At 47.2% G+C, this 22,389-nt stretch overlaps 2 protein-coding genes across 3 annotated transcripts in view; both read right to left on the minus strand.

The window, feature by feature from the left end:
- ZFYVE26 (zinc finger FYVE-type containing 26) overlaps positions 1-9,971 on the minus strand; it is a 47,912-nt gene extending 37,941 nt beyond the window's left edge. The window contains exons 1-10 of one of the 2 annotated variants that reach the window (XM_069951143.1): positions 9,812-9,971; positions 7,221-7,309; positions 6,207-6,355; positions 5,827-6,003; positions 4,404-5,030; positions 3,208-3,288; positions 2,799-2,849; positions 2,563-2,714; positions 1,040-1,232; positions 178-441 (exon numbers count right to left, since the gene is read on the minus strand). In XM_069951143.1, the coding sequence (XP_069807244.1) occupies positions 178-441; positions 1,040-1,232; positions 2,563-2,714; positions 2,799-2,849; positions 3,208-3,288; positions 4,404-5,030; positions 5,827-6,003; positions 6,207-6,355; positions 7,221-7,309; positions 9,812-9,883 (1,855 nt within the window). In that variant the 5' untranslated portion in view covers positions 9,884-9,971. The remainder of the gene's footprint in view (positions 1-177; positions 442-1,039; positions 1,233-2,562; positions 2,715-2,798; positions 2,850-3,207; positions 3,289-4,403; positions 5,031-5,826; positions 6,004-6,206; positions 6,356-7,220; positions 7,310-9,811) is intronic. The other variant, XM_069951142.1, reaches the window with a different exon arrangement.
- Positions 9,972-11,592: 1,621 nt separating this feature from the next.
- Positions 11,593-21,595, minus strand: LOC138770450 (zinc finger FYVE domain-containing protein 26-like). Its single transcript, XM_069949553.1, has 6 exons — positions 21,387-21,595; positions 19,626-19,704; positions 17,670-17,759; positions 15,623-16,148; positions 11,703-11,836; positions 11,593-11,631 (listed from the first exon to the last, which is right to left on the minus strand). The coding sequence occupies exons 1-6, from the start codon at positions 21,593-21,595 to the stop codon at positions 11,593-11,595; spliced, it is 1,077 nt and encodes a 358-aa protein (XP_069805654.1).
- Positions 21,596-22,389: the final 794 nt, after the last annotated feature.

Consider the following 22,389-nt stretch of genomic DNA (forward strand, 5'->3'; position numbering starts at 1 on the left):
CTGAGCATATCCTAGCGCCACACTCAGCAATTTGGGGAAAATAAATGGAGCATTTACTCCTCAACCGTCCTCTGATCAGCTAGTATCTCTCTATGCAGTGACTCTTGGGATACCCCCTTTAATCTTTGCCATTCATTTCACCCATGCAGCGTTCTGTATTTAGTAACATTACAATACCTTTGCTTTGCAGACCCTTTTGCAGGTGTCTCTCGGCCGTCTCTAGCAGCTGTTTGCAGGTTTTCCAGAGATGTGCCTGTGTGCATGCCAGATCAAACGCTGCCATTGCTGCTGGATTCATCTCTTCCACCACATGTCTCCACCTATCAGTCTTCTCCAGGTGGGCACTTTTCATCCAGAAATCATCTTGTAAAGCTGGAATCAGACAATCCGCAGGAGCGACCAACTTATCCGTCACGTCCGATATGGAATAGAATACCATTCCTGGAAAGGTTACATAGGGCAGCATGATCAAAACAGCCAAATACATGAGACATTGCTTTGATGTGTGAAAGAGGTCGCCATTACTCAATAACCCAAGCTGACTAACACAGGCCTAGCTGCTAAACCTGCTACCAGCTAGGAAGGACGTGGAAGGGCCGCACGGTCAAAGTTCTCATGTGACTGGTACATGCCTTTGACTTGCACTTAAAGTTGTTTGAGGGTTCAAGACTGGGTTACTGTCATTTACCACATTGATGCTGCTGATAGGTGGTGTTCCCAGGACATGGAACTAATACTACAGCAAAGGGTACAAGCACTGTGCATGTGCTCTTTACTTCCCAAGTACATCCTATAGTCTGAGGAGATGGTGACACGTAGGGGCACACAGTTTGTTCTCTTTAGGTCTGCTTGACTCACATAAAAATGAAAAGAACATGTCACCTTGAAAACACACAGTAATCTTTCAGTTATAGTGTCAGACAATGGACATTTATGAGGATATGCAGCTTTATCATCAGATACATGTTTGATGACTGTATGAAGTATTATGTAGATTCCATAATTTCCTTTGAAGGTTTTTTATTTTTTAAAGGTTCACCTGCTGCCGCTGCGCTCCCTATTGCCTGCAATGTAGAGCGGCTGCTGCCTGGCTTTTTCATGCTGACTTCTGAAGTTTGGTTTTCCATCTTTTTCTCTACTTTTGAGAGCTCACGTATGACTTCCTGATATCGCTCCATAAATATGAGCTCTCCATGGCTTGGAGAAGACTGCAGATTAAACATCCTGGAGACCTAAGCAATGAGAAGGGTGACAAACATCATGAATATATGCAATGGATTTTCAGAGCAACAGACATTATGTATGGTAATAATTTTCTTTAAAGAGAACCAATCACGGAAGTTTTTTTTTTTTTTATTCCTTAATTCTATTTAAATTACTTTTTTATTAATATTTGTAAATAGAATTAATGAATTTTCTGTCCGCGTTTTTAGTTTATTCATGTCTCTCTTCACTGTCACGCGCCGGCTCTTTTCAAAAGAGCCGGCGCGTGACAGGAAGCTCCCGGCATGCAGAGCGGCAGGAAGAGCTACCATGAGCCCTTGCCCGCGGCTCTGTAAATACACAGCGGTCTCGCGCTATACAGCGGGAGATCGCTGTGTATATCTGTCCTAATTAAACCTATTAGTTTTCTCATGAAGATACAGACTACATTTGCAGTCTGTATCTTATACTTTACCTAATCCTATGTAGCAGTGTAGTAAGCCGGGCGCCATCTTGATGACTGGAACGCACCGCTGGAACGCAAATGACGTCATCAATGACGGCTCACTACACTGCTAAATAGGATTAGGTAAAGTATAAGATACAGACTGCACAGGCAGTCTGTATCTTTATAAGTAGACTTTATTGAGATACAGACTGCCTTTGCAGTCTGTATCTTATACTTTACCTAATCCTGTATAGCGGTGCAGTATTCCCGGGCACCGCCATCTTCATGACGTCAGTTGCGTTCCACTGCTGGAACGCACCGCTGGAACGCAAGTGACGTCATCAAGATGGCGGCGCCCAGCAATACTTACACTACTATACAGGATTGGGTACAGTATAAGATACAGACTGTAAATGCAGTCTGTATCTTCAGGAATAGACTTAGGGAGAGAGAAACTTTTATTATAGGGACAGTTAATTTTAGGTGATTGGTTCTCTTTAAGGTCACAGTCATGCCAAAAATCACAGTGCAATAGTGGGTGGTCTTCCCCAAGAAGGTTATATGTCCATGTGTTTGTCTACATATATGTTCTTATATATTGGTGGCAAGCAAGGAGTGAGAATTATTATTATTTATTATTATATTTTATATAATAAAAAATATAATACATAATATTTTTCCATTTATGACATGACTCTTGCTCCTTGCAACTTCAACCTCACCAGGGTACTGCATACTTACAATATGATTCCTGTAAAGAGGTATCCTGATCAGAGGTAAGCAGTAGGAGGTATACGCTCTATACACCTACCCACATCTTAATAGATGGTGTATAATCCATCACAGGGATGTGAGCAGTATAAACCACTATGCCACCATGATGTCCACAATCAATCACAAACATCACCTACCTCATGAGCATCAGTATAGTTTCCCCTCAATATACAAGAAATAAGCAGTGACTCCGGCGGTGAAAGCATCATAGGGATCAGGTTATTTCTCTTCTGTAGGTAGCTCCTGCCGTCCATGTCGGTTCTGGCTGACAGATTGCTTGCAGTGCTCTCTGTAACACAAGACGAGAAAATGGTAATAAGACCGATACTTGCAAGCAGATAGCGTATAATAACTTTGGCTGAGCGTTCATTACCTGACGTGCTCAGCTCACTACTCGTGCTTTCATTCTGTTTCCTGGATCCGGCTGCAATAATAAAAGCCACAGGTTAATGCCATACAGATGTGAGGACTTCAGTCACCATTCTTTACACAGACATGCTGCCCGCTTCACCCGGCTACATTTCGGGATGTGATCTTTAACGTCTAACCGGTCAAAAGTAAAGACTGTATAAAAATATAGAAGATATAAAAATAGAAAAAAGCACGTGCATAAAATAGAAAAGAGGTACCATAAATAATGTAGTGTCAGAACCCCATAGATATAACAGTGGAGAACTGGGTAAAGCAACCTGTTCTGAACAGCCAACACTCCGCACATTCAATCTTCGCCAGACTTCCTCAGCCTTATTTTGCTCCTTACAATAATACAGTCATCTACTTACATCCTTTGGCTCTTCTACGTCTTTTAATACTGGAAGATTTATAAGTCCTCAATTGTAATCGTGCAGACACGAGCTCGTACTCTACAGAAAACACAAAAGGTGGTTTATAGACAGGGTGACCGATCAGCAACACCTTATCACACAGTAATAGCTACTGATTTTTCTTCTTTTGTAGGAGTTTGCAACTAGGTCCAGTAAAAGAATAAAGCTGGTAATAGGCATTAGATAAGTGTTGGCATAACGTTACTGGGTATGAGGGCTGCCACATCTGCCCCGAGAGAGGTGATCAGGGAAGAGATGGTGATGATCTCTTAACTCTGGTATGACAGAGTCTGAGTGACAGAAGTCATCTGTCACAGGAAAATAAATGTGAATGGATCACTACATGTCCAGGTGGTGTAGGGACTTCTTCCTGAGGTAGGAGCAGAAGGAAGGGAAGACAATATCCCTTTGGCCTTGGCCAAAGAAAGGAAGGAATTGGCCAGAGGACTGGAGATTTGGAAAACTAAGAGCAAGCCCAGGCAGAGGGTGGACAGGACCGCAGATATAGGGGGACTTACCAAGGAGAAGACAGCATGGCATATCGCAGGAGAGGAAAGGGGATGTATAGAGGTGGTGGGCGGCCATCAAAGTAGAACTGGTGCCAGATTTGAAAAGTACACAGTTGCTAGTGCCCTCCATCATGGCAAAATGGGAGGGGGCAAATGTAGCAAGTGGCACAAGGAGAAAGGCAGGGGAAACATATGTCCTTCCCTTCTTGCTTCTGCTGGGACATAGCTCTGCTGGTGAAAGTGGGCGAAGATGGGTGATGTAGGGGGAAGTCTGGATGTTTTCAGCTAAGGCCCTGGTTGCTCGAGGGGGTTTAGATCCCTCACTGTGTCCAAATATAAAGAATCAGTAAGAGAAAACTAAGCTACTGTGCAGGAACTGGTCTGGAGCCAATAGCTCTGTGTGTCTCCCATTGACACGAAACTAAAGAATGGTGACCTGTGTTTACTGTTCCTATAAGACATATGGGTGTCAACTTTCTGCGGTGCTGTAATGGACGAAGACTTAGGAACACAGAAAAACACTTGTCACTGGTTGACTACATTCGGTCCATTAAAGTGAATGGGTCAGGTGTATGCAATAGTGTACGTCAGCATGCCATGTGACCACAGACATCTGATCGTTATTATAGACTTTATTACACATACCTGCATTCCTATTGCTCATCACCACTTTGTATCTCCACTGGGCTTCAGAAATATATTTAGACAGCCGGCTTACTCGGTTCTTTAACTCTTCCGATACCGATGTGCGTTCACCACCGAGGTCACCATTACTCGTGTGAATAGAGTCTTTAATCAGGTCCACCTGCTCTTTTAACATTTTTAAGAAAGTGTCCAATACAACCTCATCCACCAAAAATCCACTCAACCTACTGGTGAAGTGTTTCAGATCTATAAAGTTGGATCCCACCAGGTCCCATAGATTGTTCTGAGAGTTTTCTAAAGCGCACGGAGTCGATCCTGGGGCTGAATTATTCAGGTCAGTGATTATTACACTACTATTATCATGATGGGGGCTTTCCATCGGAGACATGAGCAATGTAGACTCCCCTCTGTCAGTGCTGCTGTCCAGGCTGCCAAGCCTGCCCACTTTCAGCTCCAAGCCTTCTTCAATGTCTTCCACAGGAAGGGTAGGCTCGGAGCGGAGATCAGCTATGGACGTAAACATTAAGGAGAAGAGGTTTTCCAGAAGCTCCAATCTGAGTGGCACCGGCAGTGGATATAAATAATACTGGCACTTGGTTAGATACTGAACAAAAAGATTTGGATACTCTGCAATGAAACAAAGAAAAGAAAGTGACCAAGTGAAGACAAGTCTACAATTAAAGTGTCACCGTCTTTTTTTTTGCAAAAATCAATAGTCCAGGCGATTTTAAGAAACTTTGTATTTGGGTTTATTAGACAAATATGCTATTATCTGCATTCAAAAAGACTTTCCGCAGCCCCCCCCCCCTTCATTCACTGCTCATTATCAGGAAATCACGTCTTGTTTACATCAAACGTGCCCCTGTCTGTTCTATGGAGAGGGGAGGAGGGAGATTAGTAGGCAGCAGAAAACAAAGGGCTACACAGTGGGAGCTGTATGAAAGCCGGTATTCAGAGGTCAATGCTGACTTCAGGAGGAGATGTACAGTAGCTGTAAATTAACTCTTTGTTGTCCGGTTTTGGTGCATCATCTCCCTCCACCCCTCCCCTCTCCATAAGAGAACCATAAAGACAGGATGGAGAGCTTCAAACTGCTTTTTCATAATAAAAATGAATTTTTCGGCTAATAAACCCAATTACAAAGTTTCTTAAAAATCGCCTGTACTATTGATTTCTGCAAAAAAAAAAAAAAAAAAATTTAAACAGACACAAAAACGTAGTCAACCTTAATTTTGTGTCAGTAAAAAAAAATAAAATTATCCGTTTTGATCTTTTATAATGGAATTTAATGGAAAAACGGATGCACACACATGAATCCGTTTTTTCCATCCATTTTTTTGCAAAAAAAACGGATGAAAAAAAAAAAAAAAACGGATTGCAAAGACGTAGTGTGAACCCAGCCTAACCGTACAGCGCTTCTCACCTGAACCTTTCCCATATTCCCCATCCTCCAGCGAGCCGTTAAGCTGGTTGGTGTAGTAATCCTTGCACTGGGCATGACTGAGAGCATTAACACACAGCGCATATATGGCGTACTTCATAGCACAGAAGGCCTGAAACACAACTATGTTACGATGCTGCGTCTGTTCCTGTAGCTCTTCTGCAAGTAAAACACAAGTCAGTTGCTACGTAGCAAGGATAAGATCTATTTGTATATTACAGATAAAACTGTGCGGGTCTCATCACTACTGTACTATATAAAACGCTGCTTTTAGTGCCAATCGGTTCAGCCATGCTGGTATCTGCCCATCTAAGAGCAGCCTTAGTTTTGCCCTGGATTACACTTTCCCAAGGCCTTCGCACCTTCCTCCGTCACTGTTTTGCGCAGAAGCTTCAGAACGTCGTCTTCATTAAGCTGTGGCAGGTTGGTGAGATGATGGAGGATGTATAAAGCGGAATGACTGTCCAGGGTACACAGGTGATGAAGAACATCTTTTCTGGAGGTTTCTTGTCTGCATAGTTACAAAACAGAAGCAGGTTACACTACTGTAAAATATCAGGTTATATACTATAATATACATATATTCACTCAGTATATAGTGCCTTGTCACGTATATCCGTAAGTACTTGCTATACCACACACACTAAACAAAGAATCTAAAAGCTTGTTTCCATTCACTTCAATGGGTCTAAGCAGCAGTGCAAGGAATAGCTGCTACCAAACATACACATTGTGCCCGGCAAACACTGAAGAGAATCGGGAATCCGACCCTCACTGATCGAATACTGCCATTCTAAAGCGGACCATAACTGATGGCCGAACAGTCATCCGGTTGTCAGTTAAATCTCCTGTCCGGCTCTGGCTTATCTCTCCTAGAACAAAAGGAGTCAGGTGGCGATTTTCCATGAAAAATCACCTCCATCAGTCAGTGGACGGTCGGGAGAGGGGACCTTTCTGACAAGGCGTAATATCCTAGTGCAGGAAAACCCCTTTCACCATTTGCTTTAAATGCTAAAGAAAGTAATATCTGTATACAAGATTTGGTTTCCAGCATCATCTAATACAAGCATTAAAGCCATGCATGTATTCATTATTTTATAACTACTACTGCAAGGAATACTGGAAGTAAGAGAAGTAGCTTGTGTCATCCAGTCTGTGGACTAGGACCGATTGTGACCATTATTTACCTGTGTACAAACTTCTCGTGCATCAGCTGATCCAGTCTTTTATGCAGACATAAAAATAATCGGTACATTATACCCCATAATTCAGATACAAGTGAAATAATGTACATGTATCTCACATAAAATATATCCATATCACATCTGTATTCTTACACATTAATGTATAGATAATAAGACATTGCTCCACCGTACCTGCTGTGCTCTAGACACCACTCCAGAGCTTCCACTTGATACAGGAGGCCATCGCAAAATTCTTTGAATACCGAATCATTACAGAGATCCTGCAAAGAAGCCACAAAATATGAAAATCTAGACCTAAAATATGCTAAATTGAACAACTTCTGCCTCATCAATGCCATCGACATAGATCCCAACACCCTGTGATCAACTGTAGGCTCCTTTCTTCCAGATGAAACGGTCCCCCAAAATAGTGCCTAAAGAGCTGTAAAAATATCTATAGGACTAAAGGAACTCCTGTTCTTGAGATCCCAGCAGCCACCCTGGAAATCATACACTTATTGCCCTTCCTGTGGATAGGGAACAAGTGTTGTGTGTAAGTAGGGCTGGGCGATTAATCGATTCTAACTCTCTGGGCGAATTAATCGAACTAATTCGATTAGATTTTTTGTGAAAATCGTAAAATCATTGCGGGCAGAGCAGTGCAGGGGCGACCGGCGCGGTAAAGTGTCGGGTTCGGGGAGAGTTCCAGGACGGCGAGGTGAGGTGCAGGGCCGCCATTCAGGAGAGATGCGGCACCGGCGGGTCCAGCCTCTTCACAGAGCTGCGGCTGACCTGTCCCCGCCCCTTACACGGCAGAGCTGCGCTGAGCTGCGTCCCGCTCTCTTCCTGGCACACGTGCAGGTCCCCGGTCTGTGGAGGAGGCGGCAGGGATTGCAGCAGAAAGATAGCGCCGCTGCGGCGCGGGTCCTGAAGCTGTACAGCGGGCAGCGACACACTCCTTCTGCTGCAATCCCTGCCGCCTCCTCCACAGATCGGGGACCTGCACGTGTGCCAGGAAGAGAGAGCGTGAAGAGGCTGGAGCCATCAGTGCCACATCTCTCCTGACTGCCGGCCCTGCATCTCACAGTCCTGCAACTCTCTCCGGACCCGACACATTACAGTACCTGCCTTAGGCCCGCATACCCCCTCAGTGACCCCCAATCTGCCCCCTCAGTGACCCCCAGTCTGCCCCATGCCCCTTCAGTGACCCCCAGTCTGCCCCATGCCCCCTCTGTCACCCCCAGTCTGCCCCATGCTGCTGCTGCTACTACACCCCTCCTCTATACCTGTACTACTACTACACCCCTCCTCTATACCTGTACTACTACACCCCTCCTCTATACCTGTACTACTACTACTACTACTACTACACCCCTCCTCTATATCTGTACTACTACACCCCTCCTCTATACCTGTACTACTACACCCCTCCTCTATACCTGTACTACTACACCCCTCCTCTATACCTGTACTACTACACCCCTCCTCTATACCTGTACTACTACACCCCTCCTCTATACCTGTACTACTACACCCCTCCTCTATACCTGTACTACTACACCCCTCCTCTATACCTGTACTACTACCACCACACTCCTCATGTTTACCTGTACTACTACACCCCACTATTCCACTATTCCCCCACTACTACTCCCTACCTAGATGGAGGCACAAAGAAGATCTCCTATACTATATGGGGCACATATTTAGGAAAACTACTTATATGGGGCACACAACGAGCTTGTCTACTACATGGGGGAACAGGGGGAGCACTGTCACACTAGGAAGCAATACCATTGAGATTTTATTTTTTGGCCACATCGCCCAGCCCTATGTGTATGACTACTCAATCTCATTTTGTGTATCCAACTCTTATGTAGACCTGTATGTACCTCCACGGTAACAACCACAAACACTATGTGCCCTCTGTGGGCAATGTGTAAAGTACCCTTATACTGTATTACAGGGGTCCTCAACTGACAGACCGCAGAGGCCAGCCGTTCGGACCCCTGCTGCAGCTCAGTATACCTGTAAACTGCGCTGCACAGTAACCGAGTGCTCGTAACGAGCGCTTATAGTTACCATGCAGGAGCAGCACTGGCAGAGGGAGCCATCAGCCGCAGCAGTCACAAGAGGCCACTCTGTCCTGTCTCTGGTTTCAGCGCTCGAGTCACGTCACTGGAGCGTCGGGACAAACTGAGAGCGGCCTCTTGTGACTGCTGCAGTGTGGCCACAAGAGGGGAAGAGAAGAGGAGACGCCCGGACCCAGGTGAGTATAGGTGTTTGTTTGCTATACGGGAGGGGGAGCGCAACACTTTCTTAATAATGTTCAGCTCAGGCCCTCACCTGACAATAGACCCCGGTAAGTGGACCTTCACTAAAAGTTGAGTACCCCTGTTGTATTAAATCAGTATAAAGGTACCAAAATGCCTGTATCCCCTACGGAGCATGGGGAACCAAGGAGAAAGGCATGTCTCCTCTGCGCCATTCCTGTGCTGTTAGCAGTGTCATCCTCGGCCCAGAGCACCATTAGGAGCCCTGCCAAATCCCCAAACTGGAATGGCACTCTGGAGGCTTGGCAGTGCCCAACGGTGCCCCTGCTGAGGATTACACTGCTAACAGCACAGGGACGGCACGGAGGAGTAAGGTAAGAGACTTGCCTTCCTCCTGGGCACCATGTGCGTAGTAGGGGGCTATCAGCAGGTTAGATTCATCTAACCTGCTGATAGTTTCCCTTTAAACCTAGACAGATGAGCAGGAGAACCCTACACCCCTGATTGTACAAGCTTACCATATCTTTGTGCATGACCCCCAGTAGTGATTTGGCAGACCCTGTACTCTGAAGGTGACTCCATCCCAAGAGGATCAGAAGACGTCGCAAAGGCTTAAAACCCTTAGACAGCAGCAGATCTAGACTGGCAAAATCTTCTTTTTTCAATAGGGCCAAGGCTGTAAGCTGGAAGACAAGCAAAATAACAAGTCCAATCACATCGTGGCAAGGATATCGCTTATTTTATGGCTCATCACAAAGAACCTTAAGAAAGCAGCACAGAGAGCAAAGCGCAAAGTTTTACAGTAGTTGCCATCACCCTCGCTATGTCTATTTTACGCTCATTCTTTAGGAGCTAACATTTCACGACCAGCTTTTATTACCGAGGTGCTATTCATCTGTTCTCCCTCCAGGAAAGGTGTAAATTAAATTGTTGGGTGTTCGCACTTCTTTTGTCCACAGGACCAGTCTCTTTACAGTGTGAAGATTTTAGCTAGAGATGAGCGAATTTACATTACAAAGTGAAGGCACGGAGATCAAAGGCAGCCGGTGTATAAGTGACCTGCCGAGCAAGCAAAGCACCTTGCTTCATTTGTAACGTAAATTCACTCATCTCTAATATTAGCATTTACTGGATGCAGTCAATGAATGGGGAACAGTAACAGCTAGAGGTATAAGAGAGCGCAATGTAGAACTCCAACATGTCCCAGATTGTTATATTATAGAACATACAAGCGTGGACATGTCACTTTTTAAGCTTTTAAAAGAGAAACACATGGCTGCCATCTTCTAGAAACACACACACTTGCACGGCACACTTGCACATGGGTTGTGTCTGGTAATACAACTCAACTGAAGTGAATAGGACTGAGCTGCATTACAATAGACTGTCCTCTGTTTGGGTGTGGGGTTTTGACGCTCAGTTCCATTGATGTGAATGAGATTAGGTTGTGTGTGGTATTACAATCCGAGGACAGCCTGGGTGGAGAATTTTGGACATGAAAGTAGCCGTGCTTTTTCTAATCCTGGAAAACCCCTTTAAAGTTTAAAAAGGATTCGCACATTCACGCTACTGTACTCACAACGCATGCAAGTACAGTAGCGCAAAGATATAAAGCAGTTTCAGAGCTCCCCTCATCCTAACCAAATAGGATGCTGGGAGCTTCAAACTCTATTCCGTAGCACATAGTAAGAGTTTACAGGCCACCTGAAAGTATTATAGATTAGGGGATCCGGAATCTTCCTTCAAAAAGGAGCGTTGGTTTCACTTCCACACTGTGGACCCATTCACCGTGGATGCCAAATAAAGTGCTGTCTAGTTAAACAATCTACTGAAGGCGGCTATACATATTAAAGGAAGGTCAGCCAAACTCATCAACTTTGCCAGGATGGATTATCCAATGTGCGAGAGGAGCAGCTGAGGACCCGGCATGTCGAACTTAAACGTCACTTGATCGGTGGGGGTCTTACTGCTGCTGTATAAAGTAAATAAAACGTGTGTCTTTGCAGAGACCCCCAACGATTAGCAGAAGGAGCAGACAGCAGTGCTTCCATTCACAGGCCCCATAGACATAATGGAGCTGGATGGAGTAAAATCTACCACGCACATCTCTCGACTTCTCTCAATCGGTGGGGGTCTCAGCAATGACATATGTCAAACGTTTTATTTATTGAACTAAAAATACAGTCCCATCCCAGTGTTTACATTTGCGCACAGTAAGAATACAGCGGGCAGCTATAGCTGATGTACGGTCAGCTAGAGTAGTCTAGAGATCCCTGTAGTCCAGCAGGAGCCTACACAATAAAGTTCCCCTCTGCTGGGTCACGCTCCACCTATAGCAGGAAGAAATTTCAGTCTTAAGTTTCACTTGAGCTTTGTAATATGGCGCAGAGACGTCACTTACCACAATCTGTTCCAGGAAGTGTTTGCCTGTAGAGATACTGTAGAAATAGATCTTCTTCCACGGATTCACCTGCTCCGGGTCATAGAATAAAGTAAGGACTGCTCTCTCTGTATCACACAGTTCCGGAGTTGATCCTAGAAAAGGGGAGAACAACAGGTTATAATCTATAGCAGGGGATGGGGAACCTTGTTGCAAAACTACAACTCCCATCATGCCTGGACAGCCGAATTGAAGTTTTGCAACAGCTGGAGGGATGAAGGTTCTATAGGATGAGGGGGCTTCTTGAGCTTCACAGCCAAACCCCTAAAGGGACCCAAAACATATGGCTCTAAGAAAGCACAGAATTATAACCTATGTGATATACCCACAAGTGCACCAGAGGATGAATGTGAACAGACACCAACAACCAAGCTGTTCCTGCTGGGATGTCTAGTCCTGTTGCACTTCCTGCAGGACTTACATACTCTCCCATAGATGTCAATAAAGAGAGTTCCAGTCTAATGTTCCCTATGTCATTGGATCTTGCTGTAAAGCATCTCTCGAAATGCTGTACAGAAAGCTCAGGCTTTCTCCATAATACTATAGCGAATACCAAAACAAAAAAAAATAAAAAAATGTATTAGTCAGGAAATAGAAGCCGAGCATTTTTAAATATATAAAAATGTAGGTTATACATTCCCTTTGAGGGTATGTGCACACTGAGTAATTGTGACGGAAACTTTGTTGTGGAATTCTCAGCTTCCACCCATGTCATAGACTCCATTATATGCACGGGCAGATTCCGCCCTCCGTCCAAAGAATTAACTATGACACGGGCGGAGACACGCCTGCCCGCCGCAGTGCGTGAACGGGCGCAAACTGAGAATTCTGCAACAAAGTTTTAATCACAATTACTCAGTGTGCACATACCCAGACAGAGCGGTGTCTGAGCATATCTGCAGTTCTCTCTATGCAAGTCTATGGTATTTCCAAAAACAATAAAAAAGGCACTTAACCCCTTAAGGTCAAAGCCAATTTTCGCTTTTTCCATTTTATGTTTAAAAGTCCATAGAGCTTGCATTTTTTCACCTAGAGACTTATATGAGCGCTTATTTTTTGCGAAACCAATTGTACTTTGCAATTACAGGCATCATTTTTCCATAAAATATGTTGTGAAACCGGAAAAAAAAATCATTTGCGCTGTCAAGTTGAAAAAAACGAATTTGTTTTGATTTCAGGGAGTTTTGCATTTACGCCGTTCGCCCTATGGTAAAACTGACTTGTTATGCATGTTCCTCAAGTCGTTACGATTACTATGATATATAACATGTATAACTTATATAGAGATCAATGCTGTGTATATACACAGCAAAGATCCATTAGATCGGTCATAGATTACTATGGCCTGCTGCAGGCCATAGCAATCTATTGCCGAGCCGGGATCAGCGTCATTCCGACGCTGAGGCCCGGCACGGCCAGAAGAACGGATCTCCCCCCCGCGATCGCATCCCACTAGACACCAGGGATGCACGGAGGAAAGCACTTCAATGCAGCTGTCAGGTTTGACAGCTGCATTGAAGGGCTTAATTAGCCGGCGCGGCAACGGGACCCGCGCCGGCTAATAGAGGCACTGCCCGGCTGCAGATTGCAGCCGGGATCGGTGCCGTTCAGAGCGGGGTCCCGGCGGGACCCCGCTCTGAACACCCCCTGCGGCACATGACGTATCAGATACGTCATGGGTCGCTAAGGGGTTAAAGGGGTATTCCCCCCCCCAAGAGCTAAAAAAAATGTAATACTCCCAAACCTAGCTGGTCTTACTCACCAAGTCCCCCTGAGTATTTTGAGCCGTCTCCCATCTTTCTAGCTGCTGCCGTTCCTGAGTTACAACTTTTTCTAAAACATGGTCTATATCCAAGATAGGAAACTACATTTCCCATCATGCAATGCTTCTGCCTGGCGGTGACGGCGCAGCAGAGCCGAGTTGGCGGTGACGGCGCAGCAGAGCTGAGTTGGCGGTGACGGCGCAGCAGAGCCGAGTTGGCGGTGACGGCGCAGCAGAGCTGGGAGGGAACGGCGGAGCAGAGCTGAGTTCGGGGGACGCCGGTGTAGCAGAGCTGAGTTGGCGGAGCTTGCCGGCGGCGATTGCGGGGGCGGAGCTTGCCGGCGGCGATTGCGGGGGGGGGGGGGGAGTGAGTGCTGGATGGTGCATCGGGAGGCTCTGGACACAGGGGGTGAGCTCTGGGCTGGGGGTGACCGGGCGGCTGCTGTTAGAGAGGGATGCAGTCACAGCTGCGCTGATCACTGTCTCCCTCTGTAACAGCAGCCACCGCATCAGTGTTCTCAGTCACTTCACTGTGCTGGGACTGAGGACACGTGATGCCGACACGGAAGGTGGGGGCCAGGAGCAGGGAGCGTGTCGGTGTGGACTGAGGTCTGATGATTCTCTGCAATCCGTGGGGGTGAATGCAGCTGGATAACAGCAAAACTGTGCAGAATCCATAATAACTTTATATTGGAAAGATGGAAAGCTACGGGTGGGCAACGTATTAATGCAAAAATAATTTTGGGGGGAATACCCCTTTAAATTCCACATTTGTTGGGATATACCTAGTAAAAAAAGGGGGCATGGGAATTTGATTGCCATATGGTAGTGCAAGACTGTCAACAAGATAGAAATGCAGGCCACTCCACTAGATCAAAAAGAAATACAGCCCCATCAACATCAAGCCAAAGAGAAAACTAGCATGTAAAATACATAGAGGATCCTTTAACACATATTACCAATCAGGGGTATCAGTCCCAGACACTCGTAGGTGTAAATACTTTACAGAGCTATAGATGAGATCTGGCCCGACCTCTATCCCAGCCGAATTGTTCTAAACTAACCTGTGTCTGCTGCAAACAATGTGACTTCACAGATGTACAGTAAGCAAACAATCGAAGGAGTAAGGCTGGGTTCACACTAAGTTTTTGCAATCCGTTATTTGAAAAAAAAAAAAAAGATGAAAAAATACACGCAATTGTGTGCATCCGTTTTGATCAGTTTTTCCATTGAGTTCCATAAAAAAAAAATAAAATTAAAAAAAGGTATCCGTTGTGATCCGCTTTATTTATAATGGAAGTCAATGGAAAAACGAATGCACACAACTGCATCCGTTTTTTTGCAAAAGCAGATGGGGGGGGGGGGGGGGGAACAAAAAAAAAAAAAAAACGGATTGCAAAAATGTAGTGTGGACCCAGCCTTACTGTCCTGATGTGTTTGCGGACAAGAGTGATGATTGTTTCCAGAAATGCAACCAGAAGAATTAGGAATACAGCTCTGGAGCATTATACAGCCTGCAAGCCTGAATCAATACCAGTAACGTAATATATGGAGACAGTGACATCACCAGCAGACGAGTGCAGCTGTGGGAGTATAAGAGAGGATTTAATTCAGGATCTAAAATGTATATACACAGTGACCCACCAGCAGAATAGTGCTCTCAGCTCTGGGGTATGATACAGGATATAACTCAGGATCAGTAATATAATGTATGTACACCAGCAGAATAGTGAGTGCAGCTCTGGGGTATAATACAGGATGTAACGCAGAACAGTGATTACTGATCCCGAGTTACATCCTGTATTATACTCCAGAGGTGGAATCAATGTTCTGCTGGTGGGGTCACAGTGTACATACATTACTGATCCTGAGTTACATCCTGTATTATACTCCAGAGCAGTAATGTATGTACACTGTGACCCCACCAGCAGAACAGTGATTACAGCTCTGGAGTATAATACAGGATGTAACTCAGAATCAGTAATGTATGTACACAATGACCCAGCAGCAGAATAGTGAGTGCAGCTCTGGAGTATAACTGATTGAAGAGAGTCTCTCCTCTGCATTGGTTTTTATGTATAAAGTCAAATAGTTTGAACAGTAACATTGTTCTACTAACCTTTTCCAGGAGACTTCAGTGTGGTTATTTGGGCCCTTATTTTCTCACTAGACACGGTACCATACAAGCTTACTAGTCCACAGTTCTGCTTCCTCAGCAAGCATGCCTGCATTGCGTCTTCTGGGAGGATTCCCTTATCGGCACAGACAAATAGTTCCTCACACAGACGTCTGAGCTCGGCGGCCTGGACCTCCGTATTATAGTGCATGGTGCTTAAGACCCCGAATACCTGATTCACTGTACATGAGGCTGAATGTCTGTCTGTAGACCCGGCCTCATCTTCCTTTTGGAGTGAAGACAACAGGTCTAAGAGGAAGTTCACAGTGATGTTCAGAAGGTAGTGATTGTACTCCATGGAAGCAGGGTGAGAATCATCCACCAACAGGAAACCTATCAGTGACTGCACCAGCCGAGGATTCTGGGATAAACATCCCCATAGAGAGGAGACTGTAGCCGCACTGAAGCGAGGACTTGGCTTTTCCCTTCTGTTCTCAGAGTGACTGTATAGAAATGCGTCATACAGCTCCTATGGAGGAAACAAGGTTATTCAGAAAGACATAGTAACATTTAGGGTCATTTAAAGCATTATAATACATTATACATGTCTGTAGAAGAGATACATCCCCATGTAGATACACACTAGGCTTACATCAAACAATGAGCAGCGCTGCAATGTAAAGCAAGGAGTGCGGCAGACAAAGGAGGTGAATGTCTAATGTGAGGCTGAAGGAGTCTGCAAAACGCAAAGGCAATTGCTTTGAAGGGCTACTAAACTGGATATAGTAGCCACATTACTACTGCACTTAATCAAAAAGTAGAGGGCACTGATGCGACTACCAGAGGAGTACAGAGGAGGGGGGCGCTGCTGTGACTACTGGAGGAGTGCAGAGGAGGGGGGTGCTGCTGTGACTACTGGAGGAGTACAGAGGAGGGGGGCGCTGCTGCTGTGACTACTGGAGGAGTACAGAGGAGGGGGGGGGGCTCTGCTGCTGTTACTACCAGAGGAGTACAGAGGGGGGGGGCTCTGCTGCTGTGACTACTGGAGGAGTACAGAGGAGGGGGGCGCTGCTGCTGTTACTACCGGAGGAGTACAGAGGAGGGGGGAGGGCTCTGCTGCTGTGACTAATAGAGGAGTACAGAGGAGGGGGGCACTGCTGCTGTTACTACCGGAGGAGTACAGAGGAGGGAGGCGCTGCTGTTATTACTAGAGGAGTACAGAGGAAGGGGGCGCTGCTGCTGTTACTACCGGAGGAGTACAGAGGAGGGGGGCGCTGCTGCTGTGACTACCGGAGGAGTACAGAGGACGGGGGGGGGGGGGGCTCTGCTGCTGTGACTACTGAGGAGTAAAGAGGCGGGGGGGGGGGGCCCTGCTGTGGGGACTACTAGAGAAGTATAAAGAAGGGGGGCTGCTGCGGCGACTAGCAGAGGAGTACAGTAACATTTCCTACTGGCAGATGTGTAACAGACCACCAATAAGAGGAGCTCTACTCTTCCTGCTGGGGGAGAGGCACAGAGGTGTAAGGATGCCATTTCCCTGGCTCTAATGTGTCTGCTGGGCCTCTTATCAAGGGGTTATCCAGTGAAAATATTTTTCTTTCAAATCCACTTTGTTCAGAAAGTTATATAGATTTGTAATTTCCTTTTTTTTTTTTTTTTTTAAATCTCAAGTCTTCCCATACTTATCAGCTGCTGTATGTCCCGCACAGTGCTCTCTGCTGCACAGTGCTCTCACCTTTTGGAGATTTTTAAATAGAAGTAAACTACAAATCTATATAAAACTTTCTTAAACCAGTTTATTTGAAATAAAGACTTTCGCTGGAGTACCCCTTTAATCTCTCCCCAAGTAACATCACTGCTGGCATCCAGCCTTATACAAGATGGGCCAGGCTTGCTATAATGTAAGGTCCTGCACATGAGTATATACCAGGATTATAGGGAGAGACCATGACTATAACCCAGAGGCCGGGACAATGGTGAAGCCCCCAGTCTTTGCTGGTAGAGTCTCTCGCACTGGAGGAAACTTAAAACCAGCTCCTCGGCTTCTCACCTTCACAGTCTGCTCTGTTGTTCCTTTCTGAAACTCCTCAAGGAGAAGAAGAAACTCGGTTTCATCTTTGAGGATATCCGGCAGCAGCTTCTAAAATGCAAAAGGAGAGAACACTGAGCGATGGTCACGGGGGGAGGGGGATATTTTAAAGTCGCTTTTCTGCCCCACAATAGACACATGAACAGATACTTACCCCATTACTGAGATATCAGGACAGGTGCCTGCAACTAAATGATGGTGGCGTCCCCATGACAACACCTACTGATCATTTATCACAGTGACTCAAGTAGTTTCACTAATTTGGTCTGACTTTTTATACCATATAATGGCCGGCTTACGTCTCTGGATATTAACCCCTTCACGCCAGCCAGCTAGATGTGTTAGCTGATGTAAGGGGGCCAAAGGAGCTGGCTGAGGAGCTGAACCCACTATAGGCACAATGGGGGTGGGCTGCTATGTGAAGCAGACCACGCTGCTAAGGGTCCCGCTGGTGAATGACCGATGCCGCACCTGCAGTGTGTTTGACCACATTTATAATTACAATTAAAAGGGGTTGTCCAGCGAAAAACTTTCAAATCAACTGGCGTCAGAAAGTTATATAGATTTGTAATTTACTTCTATTAAAAAAATCTCAAGTCTTCCCATACTTATTAGCTGCTGTATGTCCTGCAGGAAATGTTGTTTTATTTTCAGTCTGACACAGTGCTCTCTGTTGACATCTCTGGCCGAGACAGGAACTCTCTCTCGGTTTTCTCTGAATCCCCATAGAAAACCTCTCCTGCCCTGGACAGTTCCTGTCTCGGCCAGAGATGGCAGCAGAGAGCACTGTGTCAGACTGAAAGTAAAACATTTCCTGCATGGCATACAGCAGCTAATAAGTATGGGAAAACTTGAAATTTTTTAATAGTAGTAAATTACAAATCTATATGACTTTCTGATACCAGTTGATTTGAAAGAAAAAATTTTTCGCCGGACATCCCCTTTAATCCCCCAGAAAAACGAGCCCTCATTTGGCTCTGTATACAGAAAAATAATAAAGTTACGGCTTTTAGAAGGGGAGGAGGGGAAAAAAAAAAAGTGAAAGTAAACAAAGTCCCGTGTGAGAAGAGTCTTTACTCATCCAGATCATCTCTTCTACAACCAAAAAGCAGAACAGAAATCAGCACATTCACTGGTGCGTCCCGTCCGTGTTCTCCTGGATGACGGCCAGCATGTAACCGGAGCGTGAGGCTGTCAGACCACACTCACATTACTAATACTCATATTACCACCTGCACGTCTCAGGGCTGCTCTGGGGGTTTTCATGTTTCTTAGTTATGCCCTATTCTGTGCATAGAGCATAACATCTTTGAAGAAACTGGGGGGGTCAGACTGCTCCCCCCCCATCTCAGGGATGGAGACCCCAAAATTCTCTATGGGGCTCCAAACGAGACAAGCTTTTCACTGCAAAACAAACAGGAAGACCAGCAGAGCACCTGGATGTGTCAGAATGGAGACGTGGGGAGCGGTGGGTGGTGGGTATGTCATCTGTTATACTACAAGTCTCCTAGTCTTGTAAACACAGGACAAGCCCCACTGTGCAGATCACTGGGCATAAGAGCTGCTACAGTGCTCTCCTACCATAGTGCGCGTGCATCAGCAGCAAGAACTGTATCCAGAAAACATACTTTATTTCCTACGCACGGGGTATGCGGAGCACCGAACACCAGGAAGTGGGCACAGACAAGGTTGTAACTAGTCACAGTCCTTTGCCAGGCAAAGGGCGGAGACAAGGTTGTAACTAGTCACAGTCCTCTGCCAGGCAATGGGCACAGACATGGTTGTAACTAGTCACAGTCCTCTGCCAGGCAATGGGCACAGACATGGTTGTAACTAGTCACAGTCCTCTGCCAGGTAAAGGGCGGAGACAGGGCCATAACTACATTTAAAACATCCCAAAGTGTCGCAATCACTTACATCAGCTCGTCCAAGCCAAAGCTCCAATGCATTGAGCCAAAACCAGGCGAGTTTCTGCGGCGTGTGCTCCTCATCACAGCTGTAAGAGGGACAAGAACAAGAGATGAAACATGTAAGACGGAGAGAAGAGCGATCAGTCTTCTGCATTCACACTACATTAGCTGCTTAGCCTGGCAGTGGTTCACAAAGATGGGGGGGGGGGACGTGTGTCTCAGTGTACAGGGGGGGGGGGGGGGGCAAGGGGGCCGTGCTTCTCAGTGTATTGGGGGATGGTCAGGGGGCCGTGCTTCTCAATGTATTGGGGGGTGGAGAGGGAGGATGTGCTTCTCAATTTTTGGGGGGGAGGGGGGCACAGTGCAAGTGAGTATAATATGGAGAGGACAGGGAGGGGGGCACAGTGCAGGCGAGTATAATATGGGGAGGGCCGTGCAGGTGAGTATAATATGGGGGGGGGGCTGTGCAGGTGAGTATAATATGGGGGGGGGGCTGTGCAGGTGAGTATAATATGGGGGGGGGGCCGTGCAGGTGAGTATAATATGGGGGGGGGGCCGTGCAGGTGAGTATAATATGGGGGGGGGGGCCGTGCAGGTGAGTATAATATGGGGGGGGGGCCGTGCAGGTGAGTATAATATGGGGGGGGGGGCCGTGCAGGTGAGTATAATATGGGGGGGGGGCCGTGCAGGTGAGTATAATATGGGGGGGGGGGGCCGTGCAGGTGAGTATAATATGGGGGGGGGGGGGCCGTGCAGGTGAGTATAATATGGGGGGGGGGGGCCGTGCAGGTGAGTATAATATGGGGGGGCCGTGCAGGTGAGTATAATATGGGGGGGGGCGCTGTGCAGGTGAGTATAATATGGGGGGGGGCCGTGCAGGTGAGTATAATATGGGGGGGGGCCGTGCAGGTGAGTATAATATGGGGGGGGGGGGCCGTGCAGGTGAGTATAATATGGGGGGGGGGGCCGTGCAGGTGAGTATAATATGGGGGGGGGGGCCGTTGCAGGTGAGTATAATATGGGGGGGGGGGCCGTGCAGGTGAGTATAATATGGGGGGGGGGGCCGTGCAGGTGAGTATAATATGGGGGGGGGGGGGCCGTGCAGGTGAGTATAATATGGGGGGGGGGGCCGTGCAGGTGAGTATAATATGGGGGGAGGGGGCACAGTGCAGGTCAGTATAATGTGGGGGGGAGGGGGCACAGTGCAGGTCAGTATAATGTGGGGGGGGGGGAGGGGGCACAGTGCAGGTCAGTATAATGTGGGGGGGAGGGGACACAGTGCAGGTCAGTATAATGTGGGGGGGAGGGGACACAGTGCAGGTCAGTATAATGTGGGGGGGAGGGGGCACAGTGCAGGTCAGTATAATGTGGGGGGGAGGGGGCACAGTGCAGGTCAGTATAATATTGGGGGGGAGGGGGCACAGTGCAGGTCAGTATAATGTGGGGGGGAGGGGCACAGTGCAGGTCAGTATAATGTGGGGGGGAGGGGCACAGTGCAGGTCAGTATAATGTGGGGGGGAGGGGCACAGTGCAGGTGAGTATAATATTGGGGGGGAGGGGGCACAGTGCAGGTCAGTATAATGTGGGGGGGAGGGGCACAGTGCAGGTCAGTATAATGTGGGGGGGAGGGGCACAGTGCAGGTCAGTATAATGTGGGGGGGAGGGGGCACAGTGCAGGTCAGTATATGGGCAGACGCGGTGATCTCCCTCCATAGACGTGTACGGTCACAGTGCGGGCTGGGCAGGCAGTAGGGGGCGCTGTACTCACCTGAGCAGATGCGGGGCTCTCACCAGACCTCCTAAGATCTCCTCCACTTCACCAGCATCGGGACCCCGGGAAAGTTGTGCCAGACAGGCCCGTGCCAGCTCCCAGTGTCCCTTACGTAAACACCGGCCGAAGAACTCCCGCAGGCGGCTGAAGGACGCCGACGCCGCCTCCTCCTCCTCCTCACCGAACGACGGCGGCGACCGAGACATTTCCCGGGTGCTCCCGCAGCAGCAGCCCTCACACTAAACCTTGCACGCCTCCGCTGGTCATGTGACCGGCAGGCGAACACCTGCACTTATCATGTGACTGGGTCATGTGACTGCGATCACGTGATAAACATGGGCAGTGCAGCCGTTCAAGCTTCTGGTGCCGTGCCTCTAAATTGCCACAAGAGGGCGCTAGTAATTTACTTATTACCAGTAGATGTTTTTCTATGGTGAGTTACTGCTCTGGGGATAGCCACTCCTGGGCAGAAGATTTCCCAGATTTGTCGCACCCCCAGCTAGAGCCCTGAACTGGTCTCAGCAGGAGGTTTACACTGCCTTCTGCCCAGCCAGGCTGGAGTTAAAGTGAATAAACCATTGGGATTACTTAATATTATTATTATTTTGTTTTACGACCTTGATGTGAACGACCGCTGCCTGTATGTAATTCTGCCGGCCGCTTAACCCCTTCTGATGCCACCCGCCTCCCGCTCCGCTCTGTATACATACCCAGGGCCGGCGTCAGCACCCGGCTAAGTAGGGCAAATGCCGGGGCCCCCAGCTCCTCTAGGGGCCCACTCCCGTTTGTTACTACATTTTTTTTGTTAGTAAAAAAGAAAAAAAAGTGTAGTAACAAAGAGGACTGGGCCCCTAGAGGCCGCATGTGACAGTTAGGGGCCCGCCGATCCATACTGGGGCCCCCGAGCACCTGTCTTCCATCACAAATCTTCCCTACAGCCTAGTAGGAAAGAGGACCTTTGAGTCTGAAGGACCTTTGATGATGTCACGGGTCATGTGAT

The sequence above is a fragment of the Dendropsophus ebraccatus genome, chromosome 13 (genome assembly GCF_027789765.1).
Source record: "Dendropsophus ebraccatus isolate aDenEbr1 chromosome 13, aDenEbr1.pat, whole genome shotgun sequence".
Taxonomy (NCBI): domain Eukaryota; kingdom Metazoa; phylum Chordata; class Amphibia; order Anura; family Hylidae; genus Dendropsophus; species Dendropsophus ebraccatus.

Excerpts from the sequence above, each read along its gene's own strand:
- LOC138770450 (XM_069949553.1), bottom strand. The coding sequence starts at position 21,595 with ATGTCTCGGTCGCCGCCGTCGTTCGGTGAGGAGGAGGAGGAGGCGGCG. Across the intron at positions 19,705-21,386 it reads AGAGCCCCGCATCTGCTCAG|CTGTGATGAGGAGCACACGC; the intron begins GTGAGTACAGCG and ends TCCCTCTTACAG. Across the intron at positions 17,760-19,625 it reads TTTGGCTTGGACGAGCTGAT|AAGCTGCTGCCGGATATCCT; the intron begins GTAAGTGATTGC and ends TTTGCATTTTAG.